Here is a 21,495-nt window from a genome sequence, read left to right as displayed (position 1 = left end):
CTGTGGGGGGCTGTGCACATGTACCCTGAACGAAGTGGCTACTGAAGTTACGTATTGTTTCTAAACAAACTATTACTTTTATTGAGAAACAAAATTGGTGATTAATGTGAAGATAGTTGCTAGTTTATGATTCAGTTGATAATTAAACACCTTAATGCTGTATAGGTTTTGTTGAAGGTTGAGCTGTATTTGTGTTAGTTAGGGGTTGTGTTAGTTGAGTGTGGGTTAGCCAGTTTCGAAACTGAACATTAAAAAAATATGACCTAGGAACAATATGGCGGAGTATCGTACTGAACACAAGAGGAAACACTCCCCTCAGTATACCGCACCATACACCCCGCCCCTCTCCTTTACCCTTACCCCCGCCCCCTCCCTTTCCACTTCTCACCCCTGCCCCTCCTTTTCACCTCACCCCTGCCTCCTCCCCTTTTCACCCTCACCCCTCTGCCCTCCCTTTCTTTTCACCCCTCACCTCTGCCTCTCCCTTTCACTCCTCACCCTGCCCCTCCCTTTAACCCTCACCCCCTGCCCCTCCCTTCACCCTCACCTCCCTGCCCCTCCTTCACCTCACCCTGCCCTCTTTTTACCCTACTCCCTGCTCCCCCTCCTTTACCCTCACCCCCCTGCCCTCCCTTCACCTCACCCCCTGCTCCCTCCTCTTTACTTCTACTCCCCTGCTCCTCCTTTTTACTCCTACCCCTGCCCTCCTTCACCTCACCCCCGCCCCTCCCTTCACCCTCACCCCCTGCCCCTCCCTTTTACCCCTACCCCTGCTCCCTCCCTTTCCACCCTCACCCCCGGCCCCTCCCTTCACTCCCTCACCCCCGCTCCCTCCCTTCACCCTCACCCCCGCCCTCCCTTCTTCACCTCACCCCTGCCCTCCCTTCACCCTCACCCCCCCCCTCCCTTCACCTCACTCTGCCCTCCTTCACCCTCACCCCTCTGCCCCTCCCTTCACCTCACCTCTGCCCCCTCCCTTCACCCCTACCCTGCCCTCCTTCACCCTCATCACCCCGTCCCTTCCCTCACCTCTCCCTTCTCCTCCACCTTTCACTCCCCTGCCCCTCCCTTCACCTCACCCCCTGCCCTCCCTTCACCCTCACCCTCCCCCCTCCTTTTTCACCCCTCACCCCCTGCCCCTCCCTTCACCCTCACCCCCGCCCCTCCCTTTCACCCTCACCCCTGCCCCCCTCCTTACCCTCACCCCTGCCCCTCTCCTTCACCTCACCCCTGCCCCTCCCTTCACCCTCACCCCCGCCCCCTCCTTTCACCTCCCTCATCCCCTGCCCCTCCCCTTCACCCTCACCCCGCCCTCCCCTTCACCCTCATCCCCTGCCCTCCCTTCACCCTCACCCCGCCCCTCCCCTTCACCCTCACCCCGCCCCTCCTTCACCCTCACCCCCGCCCTCCCTTCACCCTCACCCCCGCCCCTCCCTTCACCCTCACCCCACCCTCCCCTTCACCCTCACCCCTGCCCTCCTCCCTTCACCCTCACCCCCGCCTCCTTCACCCCTCACCCCCGCCCCTCCCTTTCACCCTCACCCCGCTCCCTCCTTTCACCTCACCCCCTGCCCCCTCCCTTTTCACCCTCACCCCTGCTCTCCTTCACCTCACTCGCTCCTCCTCACCTCACTCCCTGCCCCTCTCCCTTCACCCTCACCCCCTGCCCCCTCCTCTTCACCCTCACCCCCTGCCCCTCCTTCACTCTCACCCCTGCCCTCCCTTCACCTCACCCCTGCTCCCTCCTTTCACCCTCACCTCTGCCCCTCCCTTCACCTCACCCCCGCTCCTCCTCTCTTACCCTCACCCTGCCTCCTCCCTTTCACCTCACCTCTACCCCTCCCTTCACCCTCACCCCTGCCCTCCTTCACCTCACCCCTGCCCCTCCCTTCACCTCTCACCCCCCTGCCCCTCCTTCCCTCACCCCTCCCCTCCCTCTTCATCCTCACCCCTGCCCTCCTTCACCTCACCCCTGCCCCTCCCTTCACCTCACCCCCGCCCCTCCTTTCACCTCACCCTGCCCCCTCCTTTACCCTCACCCCTTCGCCCCTCCTCCTCCCTCACCCCCTGCCCTCCCTTTTCACCTCACCCCTGCCCTCCCTTCACCCTCACCCCCGCCCTCCTCTCACCTCACCCTGCTCCCTCCCTTCACCCTCACCCCTGCCCCTCCCTTCACCTCCCTCCTCCTCCTTTCCCTCCTCCTTACCCCCTCACCCCTGCCCCTCCTTCACCTCACCCCTGCTCCTTTCACCCTCACCCTGCCCTCCTTCACCCTCACCCCCGCCCTCCCTTCCCTCACCCCCCCCCCTCCCTTCACCCTCACCTGTTTTCTATTGTATTGTTAAGGTTGAGGTGTTGTTAGGCCAAGGATCCATAGTGTCGTATTGCTTTTGTTGTAGTAGTAGTAGTGGTGGTGGTGGTGGTAGTGGTGGTAGCTGGAAGGATGGTGATGGGTGGGCAGTGTAATGGTGGTAGTGGTGGTAGTGGTGGTGGTGGTAATGGTGGTAGCTGAAGGGATGGTGATGGTAGCAGTGGAATGTGGTGGTGGGTGGTAGTGGTGGGTGGTAATGGTGGTAGCTGTGAAGGATGGTGATGGTGTAGTAGGTAATGGTGGTAGTAGTGGTAGTGGTGGTGGTGGTGGTAGCAGTTGTAATGGTGGAAGTAGTGGTAATGGTGGTAGTGGTAATGGTAGTAGTTGACGGGAGTGGGTGGTGGAGGTGCTCTCTCTCTCTCTCTCTCTCTCTCAGTCCTTGGGGGTCCTTCACCGCTTCCTTCCTCTCTTTCTAAAGTAACAAGAACCAGTCTTTGGGGGTCAAGGAGTTTAGGGGTCCTGCTGTTGGGGTCTGTGATGGCGGAGCTTACTACTTAAGTCTGCCGACATAATTGTGGGTTAGCACGGTCTTCCATCCCCCTCAGGGCCTCCCCCACCTGTTCTAATTAGGTCGGAGTTCTGTCTCGTGTCACGCTAATAATCTACCTTGTTGACTTGTTACTCATTGTTTTTGGCTGCATTTTTTCCTATTCCTTACGTTTTATTCTAATTTTGTACTTGGGGCTAATACATTATTTTCTTCTTTTTAAGCTGCCGTCAATATGTTGTAATTTATTGTGGAATTTCCATATGAAGCGACGTTAAATGAAGCTCTTGAGAGGAATAATTGAAGGAAAACATCATCAGATATTATGTTAATGATTATGGAGATTGGATTAAAAGCCTCGGATGACGTCATGCTTAATAGCCAAATGTACCAGATGTTTTTGTTATTTTTTAATCGGATTTTTACGGTGAAAAGACTTTATTATTATTATTATTATTATTATTATTATTATTATTATTATTATTATTATTATTATTATTATTATTATTATTATTATTATTATTATTATTATTATACCGTACGATATTTCTGAGACTCCATCATTGTGTCGAACCTTAAAAGACGGAGAATATGATACCTTGTTGCATCTCCAGTTAAGGGAAAAAAATCAACGTACGATTATTTTTTGGACTCCAAGGCAGGCGTGAGGGTAGAGAGGATTATCGTAATAGTGGTTGTTATGTGTCGTCCAATAACGATAAAATTATCCTTAACTATTCATAACTCAGAGTGACCTTAATGGCGCCAATCCACCATTATCTCTCTGGGGTTTATTTACAACGCCATTAAGACGTCCCTGCAAGAGCCATTACAGGAGAATTTCATTAGTGGCAATAAGGTGATAGAGTTGCTCTGGGGAGGAATTTACTTATACCGCCTACAGGACCCGGATCTGTGTACCTAAAACAACCCGGTATTAACGCCTCGTTCTCCCTGATGGCTGTTGCTGCATTACACAGACCGCCATAACCAACGCTTCTTACCCTCAAAGGTTTCAATATTTTCTTTTTTTTACCTTAACTGGTGATGTGAGAACGTCATTAACTCATTATCTTAAGTTACGACACAAAGATGGATTCCCAAAGGCTCTCTACTTGTTCTTAGTTAAAGAACTTAATTAATAAAACGTCTCTTATTTCCTTCATTAAAGAACCTTCCTTCCTTCCTTCCTTCCTTCCTTCCTCGATAAAACAGATTCACTTCCCTCCCTTGGATAATATAATACAGGAACCTAACGTCAGGAAGTGTGTGTGTGTGTGTGTGTGTGTGTGTGCAAGTATCAACCTTCATTCTCTGCCACTCTCTCATTAAACAGGGTGTTGGTGTGACCGAGGCTGTAGCTAGAGGTCGTGTTTGTTTGTTTGTTTCCGTTAGTTGACCTGAGGATCGTTTGTGTTGATTATTGGACAAAACCCTATCGGACAAAATGCCAAAGATGCAGACATAACAAATTCCCAAAAGGACTAAATACCAGAGAATAAACTCCCCAAATATTAAATCCAAATAACGAAAATCCGGTCAATAAAATTCCGATCGTACAAAAATTCATCTCTGGACAAAATCCCCCAAATTCAGCCAAGTCAAAATCTTATCAAAATCTCAGCTAAAAATAAGAAATAAAAATAAACTGTGAGACAATCTTTCATTGGACGGACGGACGGACGGACGTAAAGGACACTGTATATAAACGGCCACTGTAAACAATGCGGCCATAGAATTAAAAAAAAAGTCACAATACCCAGAGTCAGCTGATTGCTATGACGTCACGAGTCACTTTTTATGCTTCTAATAAACTGTACGTGTGTGTGTGTGTGTGTGTGTGTGTGTGTGTGTGTGTGTGTGTGTGTGTGTGTGTGTGTGGTGTGATGGTCAACATGCTCGCCTCGCAAGCGAGCGAACCCGGGTTCGATCCCGGGGCAGGGTGACACTAAGGACAAGTTTCTTTACACCATTTGCCTCTGTCTACTCAATAGTAATTGGGAACCTGGATGTCAATCGATTTGCGGATAGTGTTCCGGGGTAATGGTTAGCCAGTGCAGTTGGCGAGTTGTCCGGTCTTCTCGGACTATTCCTTGACACTGGGTCATACAACTCGTTAACTTAGGGTGTGGTTGTTGTGTTGGCGGCAGCTTCTACACCTTAAACAAATTCACGCCTAGGTGGCCCTTAGGCCGTCCATCCTTGTTACACGAGGGCCGACCATTATTATATGGGGAGGGGTTGTGGGTGTAGGTAGAAATAACAACTCAATTTACACACACACACACACACACACACACAGACACACACACACACACAGACACACACACACACACACACACACACTATAATCAACTGTATATCAACCCACTACAGTCTCAGAGTACTAACACCGCCATCACATACAGTATATAATCAACATTAATTCTCCCTCTTATGTAAAATTCTGTTTATGGTCCAACATTTTGCCCCATATATACTTCCCATGTTAATTTCTGCCCCTTTGGTTTCATGTCGATATTAAGAAGGTTTTTTCCCCTCGTGACGTCACATGAGGGTGGTTAAATTAAACTTTTGTGGTTGTTGGTTTCTTCTTCTTCTTCTTCTTCTTCTTCTTCTTCTTCTTCTTCTTCGTTTTGTCCTTTTTGTTCGTTATTTTATTCTTATTATTTATCTTCGCTTCAACAGCTTAACCAACATCCAAAGACTGACTCAAGCTTCTATGCAAGTTGTACCCAAAGCTTGGTTGTTTACACTAAGATTCACCACAGTGGTCCATGGCGTCACTTTCATGAGGGGGGTGGGAGGGTGATGGGGCATTGGGTAGGGGTGATGGGCTGGGTGATGGGGTGAGGGGATGGGGTATAGGAGGGGGAGGGGGGGTGATGGGTGGTGGTGGGTAGGGGGTGATGGGGGTGGGGGGGGTGGGGGGTTGGAGGGGGTGTGGGGGGGGTGATGGGTATTGGGTAGGGGGTGGTGGGCATTGGGAGGGGGTGATGGGGAAGTGGTGGGGGGTGATGGGGTATGGGGTAGGTGGTGGTGGGGTGTGTGTTGGGTAGGGGGTGAGTGGAGGGGGGTGGTGGTTGGTAAAGTACGTATGATTATTTTTCCACCTTAACAGAATCGTATGTTGATTTTTTTCTCGTTATGTGTATTGTGAAAATGTATTTATAATGACTTAGTTAACATAGGACAAAAAAGATGTATTCTCATAGGATCGTAAGTTAATTCTTCCTACTAGTTTAAGAGATGTGAGAACGTGTCTAACCTAACCTAACTTAAATGATGTGAGAACGTGTCTAACCTAACCTAACCTAACCTAACTTTAATGATGTGAGAACGTGTCTAACCAAATCTATAACGCACAGATGAAAGTCAAGATGATGTCGTAAGTTTAATTAGACTCTACTGCAACTAGTTACGTTCTCACATCCCCAGTTGAGGAAAAATTAAGGTTGGAAACTTTTGAGAGCCGGAGGGGAGAGCAAGTCTGCCTAAGGGAAAATGGCGGCTTCTGCGCCAATAGAGGGAGATTTTTCTGGTTTGTTTTAATGGGGAGGAAGGGGGGTGAGGGGAGGGAGAATGGTGAGGGAAGGAAGGATGGGAGGAAGATGTACATGTGTGTGTGTGTGTGTGTGTGTGTGTGTGTGTGTGTGTGTGTGTGTGTGTGTTGTGTGTGTGTGTGTGTGTACAAAAGTATTACTCCTTTGACACCTACAGTTTGGGAATGCAAAAAAAAAAGTTGTTTAATTTTTTTTTACCTGTAATCTAGTGAACAAACATTACCTGAGCAATAGATATATTTCTCTATATAGTTTTGCTTCATTCTAAAAGTCATCTCTCTCTCTCTCTCTCTCTCTCTCTCTCTCTCTCTCTCTCTCTCTCTCTCTCTCTCTCTCTAATATTTTGTCCTCAGGCTATCAATGAATATTAATGAGGCGTGAATATTTCAATTCTGATTAGAACACAACCACCTCCTCCTTCTTCCTCTTCTTCCTTCTACTTCTCCTACTTCCTCCTGTTACTCCTCCTTCCTCCTCTTTCTCATCTTATTCCTCTTCTCATTTTTCTTCTTCTTTTTCCATGTTCCTCCCTTTTTTTCCTCCCCTCTTCTTCTGCTTCCTTCTCCCTCTCTTCTCCTTCTCCCTTCTCCCTTCTTGTTTGACTTAATCTCCCGGTTTTTTTCAGTGTGTTGAGAAAGGGGGTAGTGAGGAAGTCCCCAGGGATGTGTATTGTCTGGAGACGACGGCCCTTGGGGCGCTCTCTCTCTCTCTCTCCTCTCTCTCTCCCTCTCTTATTGTTTTCTGTTCTTTTTCTTTCCTCTCTTCTCCATCTACTTCTTTTTCTCATTCTGGAAACCATTTTATTTTCGCTAATTTGCTTAATTCTTTTTTTCTCTGTCTTCTCTTCCTTTCCTTGTTCGTATGTTTTCTGAATGTTCTCTTTATGTCCATGTGTTCTTTTATTCACTATCTGTCCCTCCCTTCTCTTGATATTCTCCTATCTCCCCCTTTTCGCTGTATTCTCCTATCTCCCCCCTTCTACTCTATCACATTGTCCTATCTCCCCGCTTCCGTTGTTATTTCATGTCTATTTTTGGCTGTCTCCTTTTGTCTCTTTCTCCCTTTTTTTATCATCCTTGCCTTTTTCCTATGCCTCCTCTCTCTCCCCTATCCTAATTTGTGGCTTTCTTCTTATCTTCACGTCCCTTTGTCTCCCTTTCTTCCTCCTACTTTTCTCTGTCTCTTATTCTTCTTCCTATCTCTTTTTGTCTCTTATCCTCATCTTCCTCTTATCTCCCCCTCTGTCTGTCTCTCTCAACCTCCTCTTCCTCCTGTTTTCTTTTTCTCCTTCATTCCTTCTTTATCCTCTTTACCCTGTCTTCTGTTATCTCACTTTGTCTCTCTCTTCTTCTCCACATCTCACAGTTCTCTCTCTCCAGTGCCCTACACTTTGCGAGACTCGTATATTTTCTCTCGAGAGGTTCGGGGGAGTTCAGTGAAGCAGATGTGTAGCCGGAGAGTATCAGCCAGAGAGGAAATTGCTTCACTTGTTCAGGCTTCGGTTGGTCCAGACACCAGACGGATGTACGGGATGCTTCAGGGGTTCAGAGTCAATAGTTAGAGATGACTTTTGTTCCTCTCGAAGCACTAGTTTTGTTATGTGTTGTTATTGTTGTTAAGTTTGTGTGTGTGTGTGTGTTTCAGTTAGTTCAGGTTTCGGTTTCGTTTCATTTGGACCGAAGCACTGGTAGTTGGATAAATGAACACGCTGGGGTTCTAAGTTAGTGGTTCAAGATTGCTTTTGTTCTTCTCGAAGCACTGTTATTCATTCTTATTCATCAGCATTCTCTCTCTCTCTCTTTCTCTCTCGTTCTATGTGTCCGAGTCAGTAGGTTTAAGACGACTTTGACTCCTTTTGAATCACTAGTTCGAGCTAGTTCATCTTCTGAGTCACCTGTCATTATTATTTAGTCTGGGTTCTCTTCATTGGTTTACTGTTGCTTCACTGGTTCACTGTTCAACTCTGCCTCTGAGTCATTGTCTTGGTACTGTCTCATCATATGTTGCACTGTTGGTGTGAAGTGTTTTGGTTCCGCTGCTCTGTTTGTTATCGTTATTGTTCACGGTTCGGTTGGCTTCAGTTGACTCAGATGCCAGATGGTTATAATGTGCTCGTCGTAGTAGGTGGATAGGCTCACCAGGTTGGGTGGTTAGATTTGCCAGGTTGGATGGATAAGTTCACGATGGTAGAGGTTTTTTTTATGGAATCCTTAGTTTGTAATATGTTCGTATTATATGAATCATTGTTTCAAGACAATGTTAGAGCCACAGTTCCAGATCTCGTTAGGAAACACGAAGCTTCACTATTCCAAGACGTTACGTTCTCTCTCTCTCTCTGTCTGATTCACCCTTGTCCATATCCCGTAGTTCAAGTTTCGATTCGTTCCGTCTAAAATCCACAGTTCCGATTCTAGTTCGGTCTGCTGAAGCATCATTATTCCGAGACGAGTTTCGTTCTGTTGATTTAACCATATTTCCCCGTGAGGACAAGAGGTCCACCTTTCCCCAGGGAGGAGGGTACGATAGTTGGGGAGAGTGAGGTGAGGAGGACTCTAACATAGTTGGAGAGGGTGGGGAGGCTGGTACGATTGTTGGGGAGGAATGTGAGAGTTAAGAGACGGTGTGGTTGGGGAGGGTTTGGCAACGTGAGGACGCCGTATTGGTGGGGGTCTTTGTAGTGAGTTGATAAGGTCGGAAGTTTGGGGGGTTAACTTTTCTCGTCACGGCACTGTTTTTCGGTTGAGAGAGAGAGAGAGAGAGAGAGAGAGACAGAGAGAGAGAGAGAGAGAGAGAGAGAGAGAGAGAGATAGAGATGCATATATATTACCAGCAACAGATATTAATTGCACGGCCACCATTAACCACTAGCAACCGTCTACCACATACTACCACAACTACCACCTTTAACCACTATCCGCCGTCTACCACCATCAGCCACAACTACCCTATTAACCACTCCAACGTCTACCACAACTACCACTATTAACTACTATCTGTGCCCTCCCAAATCATTCCATCCTCTCCCTCTCCTAGACAACCACCACCACTACCCTTTTGAACCACCACACCACCACCACCACCGACACTCACACGCCAAAACACCCACCATCTACAACATACCACAACCCCCACCACCACACAACCCCCACCACCACACAACCCCAACTTCCCTTGTTCCACCCCCTTCTCTCCCTCTACCCCCCCTTCCCTCCCCCCCAAATCCCCAATCTCCTTCCCATCCAAAATAAAACTCTTCCCTCCTCACTTTCTTCATTCCTCTCTCCTCTCTCCTTCCTTTCTCCCCCTCCTCCCTCTCCCCTCTGCCCCTCAACCACCCGCATGCATGAGCATACATGATGAGTCTACGTGTTCCGTTCCCACCCCCAACCCCCACCCCCAACCCCCAACACCCCCGACCCATAACCCAGCCCTCCACCCCCACACCCATACCCCCCACCCCCACTCTAGTCTCTCTTGCTGATCACTTTAATTCTATCGCATCTAGACAGGGATTTAGGCTTGGTTGAAGCTCTGATGGGTGGGGGGGAGGGGCAGATATTCAACCCGGGATGGATGGATGGGCGACGAATAGGTGGATTGAAGTAACTGGGTTTTGGGTGTGTGTGTGTGTAATAATAATAATAATAATAATAATAATAATAATAATAATAATAATAATAATAATAATAATAATAATAATAATAATAATAATAATAATAATAATTAGCGGTTTATTGAGGAAGTTCTGCATCCTGAAGGCTAAAAATATACATTAGGCAAAAATGACTTATTACATCCAAGACCTGGGGTAGGTGGGTCGTTTAACAAAAGTTTTCATTACTGAAAGGAGAAGGAAAATGAGTTGAACATACAAATTATTATAGTTTCCAGTTGATGGCCCGGGCTGGTCTCTTGCCCTACTGTGTGAGGTCACGTAGGCCACGTGGTGCAGTAACTCGTCCATAGGTGTTAATATGAAGGACCTCACGTGGTCATGGAGACACAGGGTGGTGTGGGGTGGTGTCACAGTACCTCGCTCTCTGCTAGGTAGTGTTGTGTTATCTCGTAGTCAGGTGTAAAGCCGGCCCACTGTTGTTCCCAGGGTGGAGTGATTAACATCGCTTGGTCAGAAAATAGTGGTTGGTTCCCAGGGGTGCTTATCTCACTGATGGGTCACGGCTCTCACTGGTACTGTCTAGCGCTGAATTCACTGGCTTAAACACTGTTCATCACTGTTCAACACTGGTCCCACTTCTTTCCGAAACGAAATTGTCAATTTTGATTATGTTGATATCCCGGTGGTGAGGATGGGTCGGGAGAGGGACTTGAGGAATGGCCGAATATAGCCAAGGGGGGCAGCACAGCAGGAGCAGGGCCTGATAGGTCTTGACCCTCCTGTGGCCAAGGATGTGTGTGTGTGTGTGTGTGTGTTCAATATGACTCTAGCAAGATTAAGAGTATGGTAGGGAGGGGGTGTGATGAGAGGAGGGGGGATTCTGTTAAAGGGTGAGGGGAGTGATGGATGATGGTGGCGGTAGGTGATGGCTGTCATGAGGTGGGTGGGGTAGGTGATGGCTGTCATGAGGTGGGTGGGGGGGTGATGGATGATGGTGGGGATAGGTGATGGCTGTCATGAGGTGGGTGGGGGTGTTATTTAGACAGGAAGGAGCGGTGTGATGGTGGTGATAATGGTTAGGGGTGGTGGTAAGGGTTAGTAAATGGTGGTGAGGGTTGGTTAGGGGTGGTGATTGGTGTTGGTGACTAAATCCTAGCCAGGTAGAAACCAGGTGTACCCCACACACTGACAGGTGCCAGCAAGGTGCCACAGTCCTACACTTCCCAGATGGGCCCAGTCACCTGATACACCCAGGTGAACCCTTATTTACCGCCCCCTGACAATCACCACACGCCAGGCATTCTCCCACGACACTGGAGGCGGGGTGTGTGAACAACGCAACCTCCCCGAACCACCGTGCTTCAGCAACCTCTCCCGACCACTGAAGTCATGGCACCCTTCCCCTGACACCACTAAAGGTATGGCACCTTCCCATGACACCACTAAAGGTATGGCACCCTTCCCCTGACACCACTAAAGGTATGGCACCCTTCCCTGACACCACTAAATGTATGGCACCTCCCCTGACACCACTAAGGGGCGTGGCAGTCCCTAGTGGCACTAAAGAAGGTAGTGTGTATCCGGGAAGGGTCAAGAACCTGCTCTTAGGTGCCACCTGGCGGACGTCCTGCAGGTGAGGGCTGAGGCACACCTCTCTCTCTCTCTCTCTCTCTCTCTCTCTCTCTCTCTCTCTCTCTCTCTCTCTCTCTCTCTCTCCTTTCCTCCTTCTTTTCCTCCCTTCTTCCCTTACCTCTCCACTTATGTAAAAGAGAGAGAAGGAGAAGAGAAAGGAGAGGCGTGAATAATGAAGGGGAGAAGAGACTGAGAGAAAGTAAGAAGGGAGAGAAAGTGAGAGGGTAGGAGGGAGATAAATGAGAGAAAGTAAGAAAAGAGAGACAGTGAAAGGAGAGGGAGTGAGGGCAGGTATACACTCTCACAGGTTTAATGAAACTCTTAAGGACAAACTGAAGGAATTATATGTTAGCGCTTGGTTCGGTCTCTCCGTCTTTTTATCCATCTATCCTTCTGTCTATCCGTCTGTTTATCCATCTATCCTTCTGTCTATCCGTCTATCCTTCTGTATCCTTCCGAATATATTTCTGTCTATCCTTCAGTCTATCCTTTCGCCTATTCTTCCGTCTATCTTCCGCCTGTCCTTCCGTTTATCCTTCTGTCTAGCCTTTATCTCTAATAATAATAATAATAATAATAATAATAATAATAATAATAATAATAATAATAATAATAATTAACGGTTTATTGAAAGAGCTTGGCAGCCAGAAGGCTGAAAATATACAGTTACATAATTGGGGAATGGGTTTGGAATTACAAATAATATACAAGTAACATAAGTGATACAAATAAGATATATAATAACTAGATGGGGAAAAGCTCAAACTACAGGGCATTTCAACATGGTGACAGTGCAAGAAGTAGTATTTACTGGGAGTGAATACACTGGTTTATTACAAATTATTGATAATTTTTACAATGGTTGGGACTGGGCTGTTCTTATAGCGATCAGTTCGTGCACGTATGGGCCGGATGCGGTTGTGGTGTCGAACAGCAATTCTCGGACGAGGGATCTTGGGTGGTAGTAGGAGCCGGTGTCGAGGATGGTACAGAAGTTTCTCACCAAATTTGCAGATGAGGTCGTGGTGATGGTCAGAGAGAGCCGAGAGGGTCAGTATGTTGAGAGCTTCTTGGTATGTGGAGTAGGAAGGGGAGAGAATAATCTTGCATGCTCTCATTTGCACTTTTTCTAGGTGTTTACGTTGTGTGGCATTTAGGGAGGAAGACCAGGTAGGGGAGGCATAGGTGAGCTTGGGAAGTATGAATGTTGAGTAAACACTGAGGAGCTCGGGGGCAGGAACTCCGAGGGACTTGAGTCGGCGGAGGAGGTGGAGACGGAAACTGGAGGATTTGACAACTTCACTGACGTGTGGTTTCCAATTTAGTTATCTACTCACCTGCTATCTATACCCACCTGCTAGCTATCCTTGGTGTCTTATCATCTATGCTACTGCTATCCTTCACCCATCCTACCACCTATCCTTGGGCTAGACCAGGATGGGGGTAAGCGTGGCCTAATGAGGGTTGTGGCATCTACTCTTGAGGCAGACCTCAACAAGATGGTTGCTCTGGTACCATCCATCACATTAGCTTCATATTATATAATTTCTTTTTAGTTCACTTCAGTAGCCTCCCCTTCAGGAGTAGGAAGACCGCAATCAAATACACAAAAAGTGACTTTGTAAACGATGGTAGGATCTATAACAAAATTCTTATTATAGAAACTCATACTTTTCTCATTTACAAAGTCATCCCAATCTCAACACACATGGTTCGAATCCCAAGCTCAACACACATGGTTCGAATCCCAAGCTCAACACACATGGTTCGAATCCCAAGCTCAACACACATGGTTCGAATCCCAAGCTCAACACACATGGTTCGAATCCCATTGTTGCGGAACTGCACTGGGATGATGTTCAGGGGTAATGGTCATACGCATTAAGTGTACAAGGATTATTTATTCGCCTTGAAAATAATAGGTGGCCCGCTAAGACCTACTCATGAGACCGATTTGCCCCCCCCCCCCGACTCACCTGGCTGGACCTAATTAGCTATAGTAAACAGGTCCTCTTGTGAATTCATTATTTTCAACGAAGAATATTCATGTGTGCTGGCGCGCGCGAGCCTTAGAGGATAAAGAGAGAGAGAGAGAGAGAGAGAGAGAGAGAGAGAGAGAGCTAATATGTCCAGTCTATTTAATATAATTCACGTCATCTTCCTCCGGGTAAGACAGCGAGAAGCAGGAGCCAGATGGGCCGGCTGTTGTCCAAACACCCGACTGATTCCAGGCCGGATGAGGAGCTTCGTGCCGGATCTAATTAAACATGTTTTGTCTCCTCGCTTTATGACGCTAAGTTAAAATCCTCTCAATCCTCTTATCTCTGCTGTGTGTGTGTGTGTGTGTGTGTGTGTGTGTGTGTGTGTGTGTGTGTGTGTGTGTGTGTGTGTGTGTGTGTGTGTGTGTGTGTGTGTACTATGAAGGTGATACTTCACACAAAATCCTGTATTTATATGATCGTCTTTTTTTTTTTAATGTACGCGAACGTCATTACAGAGGGAGGCGTAGTGGCGTGTGTCCTGTGATAAGTAAAGAAGTTTGGGTGGGGGAGAAAGGAGGGGCACTAATTTCCTCCCTTCCCCTTCCACCTGCCCCCTTCCACCATCCCTTTCTTCCCTCCTCTACCTCTTCCCCATCTTTTTCACCCTCCTGTCTTCCCTTCTCATTTTCTGCTCTCTCCACCCTCTCCCCTCCCCCCTCTCCCTTTCCCCCCCCCTCCTCACAGCCAGCTTCCTCTCCACCCCATAAATCTTGCATGTTCTTTGTTATCATCTAATTAACGATTTATGAGAAGCTCTTTCCTACGGTCGAGTCTCGGTTCAATTTCGATTCCATCTTAAGTGAACCAGTAAGATGGATTCATTTAAGAGGAAAGTTAATGGGGTGAATCTTTAACTTTAACTTACTTCATAGTGGGGTTAGGTTAGCGGGATCTCACGTTATCAGTTAAGGGAAAAAATCAATCTTAACGATCTTGTATATACGGGTTAAAGTTCCATCAAATTCAAATTAGGGTCAAGTTATATCTTAAGTTCAGAGTTGGAGGAGAACGTCGACACTGTAGCCTCCCTGCTACGACACAGTAACGAGACGTGTTGTTGGTGGCAGTGTCTACAATATTTAAGCATTATATTAGTTTTCACAATGTTTGCTGTAAGTGTGAGACACGTCATAGCGCCTAATATTTTTTACCGAATTATTTATTTATTTTTTGTGCTTTCATCTCTTTCTTATTTACATACAATTTCCTCGTCTTTAAAAGTTGCAGCTTTACAAAATGAATTATCTAAAATTTGTGTAAATTTTCTATGTATATTTTCAACTCGTGTAGACCTTATTAACTGTCTTGGTCCCTGTGTCTTGATCACACGAGGAGTTATTGTTAGCATTATAACCCTGGCGGGGCACCCAGTTCCCGGAATGGATTATTCCTGGAATTTCGCCTCAGAAAACACTCATGTCAAAATAATTTTTTGGGGCGCGCAATACTTGAGGAAATTGAATTGGCGGGAAATCTTGGGCCATAAAAGATCTGGCGGGAACTTTTGGCGCCTTTGATGACCTCCTCTTGAGTCGGAGGTGGCGGAGGATGACGGCGCGAGTGAGGACCACCGCCGCTCCCGACCTCTAACTCACACTGCAGAAGGTATTCTCTCGTTACGTTCCTGCTGGAGAAGTGGGTACAGTTTAATGGCCGTTTCAATAGCCGTCGTAAAGAAGCTCCTCAAGGGGTTGAAGCGTCTTCTCCATGGAGCAGCCTCCAAGGAATTGAGGGTATTGAGTTCCTTAAAAGGTGACGCTGCATTGATTTCGTTAATGTTCTTCGATCTGGTGCAAATTGAGTAGAAGATGGCCATAAAGTTGCTGATCGTGCGGATTGCCTTGTGTTGGCTAGTCGTGAAGATCGTGGCGGGGAGGGGGGGGGCATGCCGGCGGGTGGTAGGGGTAGACCACTGAAGGCGGGGGTTAAAACCCTTTGACAAACACGTTCTGTTGATTCGCTTTTCTTAAGGGAGCGAGAGAGGTAAGATTGGCTACCCTTTACGAAGTGAGTCGTCTAAGGGGGAGTCAGTTTGGGGCCCAAGGGTGTGTCTCTGAGAGTCTAAGAGGGTGTCTAAGTGTGTCTCTGGGGTCTAAGAGGAGTCGTCAGGGGTCTAAAGGGGAGTGTTGGGGTACCAGGGGTGTCTCCGGTCCAAGGGTGTGTCTCTAGGTGGTCTAATGGGGTGTCTCCTGAGTGTCTCCAGGGGTCTCTAGGGTGGTGGTCTCTAGGGTCTAAGGAGGTGTCTCCAGGGGGTCTAAGGGGTGTCTCCAGGTCTAAGGGGTGGCTCCAAGAGCCTAAGGGGGGATCTCCAGGGGTCTAAGGGGGTGTCTCTAGGGGTCTAAGGGTCTCCACGGGTCTAAGGGGTTCCAGGTGTCTAAGGGGTGTCTCTAGTGGTCTAAGGGTGTTCCAGGTTCTAAGGTGCCCCCTAGGGCCCAAGGGTGTGTCTCCAGGGTTCTAAGGGGTGTCTCTAGGGTTCTAAGGGGGTCTCCACGGGTCTAAGGGGGTGTCTCCAGGGGTCTAAGGGGGTGTCTCAATGGGTCTAAGGGGGTGTCTCCGGGTCTTACTAAGTATAAACCATTACATTAAAAAACAACAACAACACCACTACGAGCAATTAAAAAAGCCTGGCGTTACTCCTTATACCTCCTGCTCCTCAAAGAAACCCCAAGCCAAAGCCCCACCAGGCGAACATTCTCCCTCCTTCTGCCTGCACTGGCGCTGGAGGTTTTATTTTTACGGGCGAAACATATGAAAGCTTTGAGTTCCTTTATAGCAGCTGGGTAATCTGTGTGTGTCTGGTGTGAGGTGGAGTGACGACGACCCCTTGAGTGTAGTGACCACCAGCACCTTCTGAGACTCCTTCACCAGTGCTTCATGTTTATAGCTGAAGAGTCTACCTCCCTCCTCCCACCACCACCACCACCACCACCTCTAGCATTCCATCTCTTCCATCTCTCCCACATCTTCCATTCCATTCTACCCTCCTACCCCCACCCTTAACTATTTCCCTCTACACTACCACCATCTCCTCCTCTCCATCACACTTATCCTCCCCCATCACCACCACCACTACTACACCCTTTCAGCCTCCCCCACCACCACCACCACCTCTCCCTTCCCTCACATTCACCACTGTTTCCCCCCACCACCACCACCACCCTCTTCTCTCTTCCCTCACCACCACCACCACCCTCAGAAAGTCTTCCTCTTGGTGGTTCAGACAACATAGGTCCTGACGCCACTCAAGAAGGGCATGGGCGTGTCCTCATAATGGGAAGCTGAGGTGTAGGTATGGGTGACATGGGGATCAGGGTATTCGAACTGGCCATGGGCGTGTCCTAGGAAGCAGGCTGGGTGTGTCCTAGGATCGGCACGGATGGAATGGGGACGGCTAGGTCGTTCTCCTGAGCCTCATTTATCTCCTAGGTAAATGCAGCCAGGCGTGGACAGACCGCTGGGCGTAGAGAGACTCCGTCGGGCGTGTAGGGGTGGGCGTATCCTAGCTCTCGGCAGCCGTGCGTGAGACAGCTGAGAGAGAGAGAGAGAGAGGGGCTGAGTTCATTATGCGACCATAACAACGCGGCGTGCTCACTGTGTGTTTGTTTTGGTCCATAATTAAACACTATTGTCGTTATCCTCTCTATACAGTTTTATAAAGGATAGATTCGGACGTAGTATAAAAAAAACTATATATATTTTCCCTTCAAAACTTCAAATACTTTCCTCTCGTAGTTTAGAGTAAAGTTGAAGTAAATTTGAGCTGGAAGGAAATATTTTCAGATATTAGAATAAAAAATATGAATATTTTCCCTTTAGAACTTCTCTAAATGGCGTTCCAATTGTACTGAGACTCTACTAGAAATTATTTTACCTTTCAAACTATAGAATGTAATTGTACAGTGTTACCTTAAAGAGTTCACCACTGTAGTAAGAACTTGATGCATCTTACACAACCCGGAAATTTGCTCGTCGCTCTGGGGGTAAAACTTGTCCACGACACAACCCGGAAAGAGGGGAGAAGTTGTGTAATGGATAGCGCAAGGCGGATGGTGATAGTGGTGGTGGAGATGGTGGTGATTGTGATGGTGGAGATGGTGGTGATTGTGATGGTGGAGATGGTGGTGATTGTGATGGCGGTGGAAGATGTTGACAGTTTTGGTTGGTGGTGATGGTTGTAGTAGTTGATGGCGATGGTTGTGGTAGTAGTTGATGGTGATGGTGGTAGTGAAGATAGTGGTAGAGGTGTATGATGGTGAAGGAGTAGGATGATAATGGCGGTGAGGATATGATAGTTATGGTGAGTAAATTGGTGGGTGGTGATGGTAACGATGGTGATGACGATGATGATGATGATGATGATGATGATGATGATGATGATGATGACGATGATGATGATGATAATAAATGGTATAACATTGATAAGCGTCAATAATAATAACAAATAAGACTCATGACGTCAATAAAATAATAATAATAATAATAATAATAATAATAATAATAATATGGGTAGCAACAACATCATTTAGAAACAAAATCATGACATTACCAACGCGTCTACCTCAAGAGATGGCAAATATGGCGGGCTCCCGGAGTCAATATATTACATGTTTTGGGAAGTTGTGACGCATTTTGAGAGCTTAGATGGCGAATCCGCGCGACAATATTGTGAAAACTTTTCGACAGAGGCGCCTGAAAGATGACCCGAGACGATATTTTGACGGGAAGAAGGTTCACAGAGAGAAAATATCGCGAGGAAATTTAGTGACAAGTTTGTACACAACAGAGTGAAGTATAAATGGCAAGCTTGAGAATATGGTAGCTGTTGATGTGAGGACAGTACAGTAAATGTGGTGATTCAAAGCATTTCCTCTTAGCTAAACACTAAACAGGTCTGGAAATACAAACATGCGACAAGATTAATTCCACCTTTTCCTTTTAACAAATTCAATCGTGACGGACAAGAAATTTACCGAAGCTTAAAGAAAATCAAGCGTGATATGATAAAAAAAATCAAGCTTGGATGACCCACATACTTCGAGAAAAAAGCCCAAACTTTTAACTATTATAATGGCCTTGTATAATGACCCTGGGGAGTGATGACATCAGAAGAGCGAGGCGCCATTACCTTTACCATATACCATCCAGTCTTTTGATGTCCGCCACAGTAAAGGCGTTTTGTCCCAGTATTTAATGAAGCCTCGCTGTCTCGTTAAGGTAGTGGTGGTGGTGCTCTCTCTCTCTCTCTCTTTCTCTCTCTCTCTCTCTCTCTCTCTCTCTCTCTCTCTGTCTATCTATCTGTCTGTCTGTCTGGTTCTGTCTGTCTGTCTATCTATTCGTCAATCAATATACATTAATCCATCAACCCACTTTATCCACTCACCTTATCCACCCGTCTCACCCACACAGAGTGACAACAGACAGGTCCGCACTACCTGTCATTACCTGCATAGCTCATAATTCACTGCCTTAATTAACGAGACGCAGGTAGGAAGTTACTCTACCTAAGTGGTGGTATTTAAGCCGTGGGAGAGGCGAGAGAGAGAGAGAGAGAGAAGTAAAAGTACTCCCAGTGAAATACGAGTATCTATAAAGAATTTCAAGTACTAGGAGGAGGAGGAGGGTGGGTGGGAGGGAGGGCAGGTGGGTGGGAGGAAGGGAGGAGAATGGCGAGGTGGGTGGAAGGGAAGAGGAGAGAGGAATTAGAGGTGTTTCACTTCACTGAGTTATTAAGTCCAGACTATTGCAAATCAACTCTGAAATTGTTGCAGTTAGCTCTCTCTCTCTCTCTCTCTCTCTCTCTCTCTCTCTCTCTTTCTCTCTCTCTCTCTCTCTCTCTCTCTCTCTCTCTCTCTCTCTCTCTCTCTCTCTCTCTCTCTGTCTCACTTCTTATAATATTATTTATTTTTATAATTATTGTTATTATTTGGATCTTTAGGACACACTTGTTGCTTTATTAGTAGTGTTATTATTATTATTATTATTATTACTTGCGTTTTCGGAAATAGCGGTATTAATTTAACACACACACACACACACACACACACACACACACACACACACACACACACACACACACACACACACACACACACACACCGTCTGTTACACATTAAACGGAAACAATCTTTTCTCGACCCTACCAAACCGTACCCGTGTGTGTGTGTGTGTGAGCGTCATCCATCCCTCCCTATAGGCGTAACGGTGTGTTATTTGTGTTAGGTTAGGTTAGGTTAGGTTAGGTTAGGTTAATCTGGATTACAATTTGGTTACGTTTTGGTCAGTTTGTTTATGTGAGTCAATTGGGACTGGGCTCAGTTGGGGTCTATTAGGACTTGGGGCTATCAGAACTTGGGGCTATCAGAACTTGGGGCTATCAGGACTTGGGGCTATCAAGGGACTTGGGGCTATCAGGACTTGGGGCTATCGGGACTTGGGGCTATCAGAACTTGGGGCCTATCAGGACTTGGGGCTATCAGAACTTGCAGGGCTATCGGACTTGGGGCTATCGGGACTTGGGGCTATCGGACTTGGGGCTATCAGGACAGGGCTATCAGGACTTGGGGCTATCAGAACTTGGGGAGCTATCGGGACTTGGGGCTATATCAGAACTTGGGGCTATCAGAACTTGGGGCTATCAGAACTTGGGGCTATCAGGACTTGGGGCTATCAGGACTTGGGGCTATCAGGACTTGGGGCTATCAGAACTTGGGGAGCTATAAGAACTTGGGGCTATCCAGTTTGGGGAGCTATGGGGCTGAGGCTATCCAGAACTTGAGGCTATCGGGACTTGGGGCCTATCAGGACTCTGGGGCTTCTCAGGGCTAAGGGCCTATGGGACATGGGGCTTATCAGGACTTGGGGCCTATCCAGAACTTGGGGCTATCCCAGGACTTGGGGCTATCCCAGAACTTGAATTATCAGAACTTGAAGGGCTACCATCAGGACTGGGGCTATCAGGACTTGGGGCTATCAGGACTTGGGCTATCAGAACTTGGGGCTATCAGGTCTTGGGGAGCCTATCAGAACTTGAGACTATCAGAACTTGGGGAGCTATCAGGACTTGGGGCTATCAGAACTTGGGGCTATCAGGACTTGGAGCTATCAGGACTTGGGGCTATAAGAACTTGAGCTATCAGGACTGGGGCTATCAGGACTTGAGGAGCTATCAGAACTTGGAGCTATCAGGACTTGGGGCCTATCAGGACTCTGAGGAAGCTATATCAGAACTAGGGGCCTATCGGGACATGGGGCTTATCAGGGACTTGGGGAATTTCTCAGAACTTGGGGCTATCAGGACTTGGGGCCTATCAGGACTCTGGGGCCTATCAGAACTAGGGGCCTATCAGGACATGGGGCCTATATCGGGACTTGGGGCCTATCGGGACTTAGGGCCTATCAGGACTTAGGGCCTATCGGGACTTTAGGGCCTATCAGAACTTAGGGCCTAATGGGACTTGGGCCTGTATCAGGAATTGGGGCCTATCAGAACTTGGGGCCTATCAGAACTTACCCCAGGGCCTATCAGGACTGGGGCTATCCGGACTTGGGGCTATCAGGTCTAGAAAATAAACAAAAGTTAAAGTATAAAAAGCAGGAAAATTAAGAATAAAGTCGCAGATAATAACACATGAAAACACATAAAAAAATGAAAAAAAATAAACAGAAAACAGATCGAAGAAACATACGATGAAATAAAGTAAAAAGGAATTAAAAGAAAAAGAAAAGATATAAATAAAAATGCAGCAAAAAAAGAAAATCTAGGGTGACCAATAATAATCCCTCAT

General features: G+C 47.2%; 1 protein-coding gene across 1 annotated transcript; it reads left to right on the top strand.

The window, feature by feature from the left end:
* Window positions 1-17,841: 17,841 nt before the first annotated feature.
* On the top strand, window positions 17,842-21,117 carry LOC121855944. Its single transcript, XM_042351163.1, has 3 exons — window positions 17,842-17,869; window positions 20,041-20,439; window positions 20,564-21,117. Exons 1-3 carry the CDS (start codon window positions 17,842-17,844, stop codon window positions 21,115-21,117), a joined length of 981 nt encoding a protein of 326 aa, XP_042207097.1.
* The last annotated feature ends 378 nt before the right edge of the window (window positions 21,118-21,495 follow it).

This window comes from Homarus americanus, unplaced genomic scaffold (assembly GCF_018991925.1).
Source record: "Homarus americanus isolate GMGI-L3 unplaced genomic scaffold, GMGI_Hamer_2.0 scaffold19117, whole genome shotgun sequence".
Taxonomy (NCBI): domain Eukaryota; kingdom Metazoa; phylum Arthropoda; class Malacostraca; order Decapoda; family Nephropidae; genus Homarus; species Homarus americanus.
This window is presented reverse-complemented; position numbering and strand designations above follow the sequence as displayed.

Excerpts from the sequence above, each read along its gene's own strand:
- LOC121855944 (XM_042351163.1), top strand. The coding sequence starts at position 17,842 with ATGGCGGTGGAAGATGTTGACAGTTTTG. Across the intron at positions 17,870-20,040 it reads GGAAGATGTTGACAGTTTTG|GACTTGGGGCTATCAGAACT; the intron begins GTTGGTGGTGAT and ends GGGGTCTATTAG. Across the intron at positions 20,440-20,563 it reads GGGAGCTATAAGAACTTGGG|GACTTGGGGCCTATCCAGAA; the intron begins GCTATCCAGTTT and ends GGGGCTTATCAG.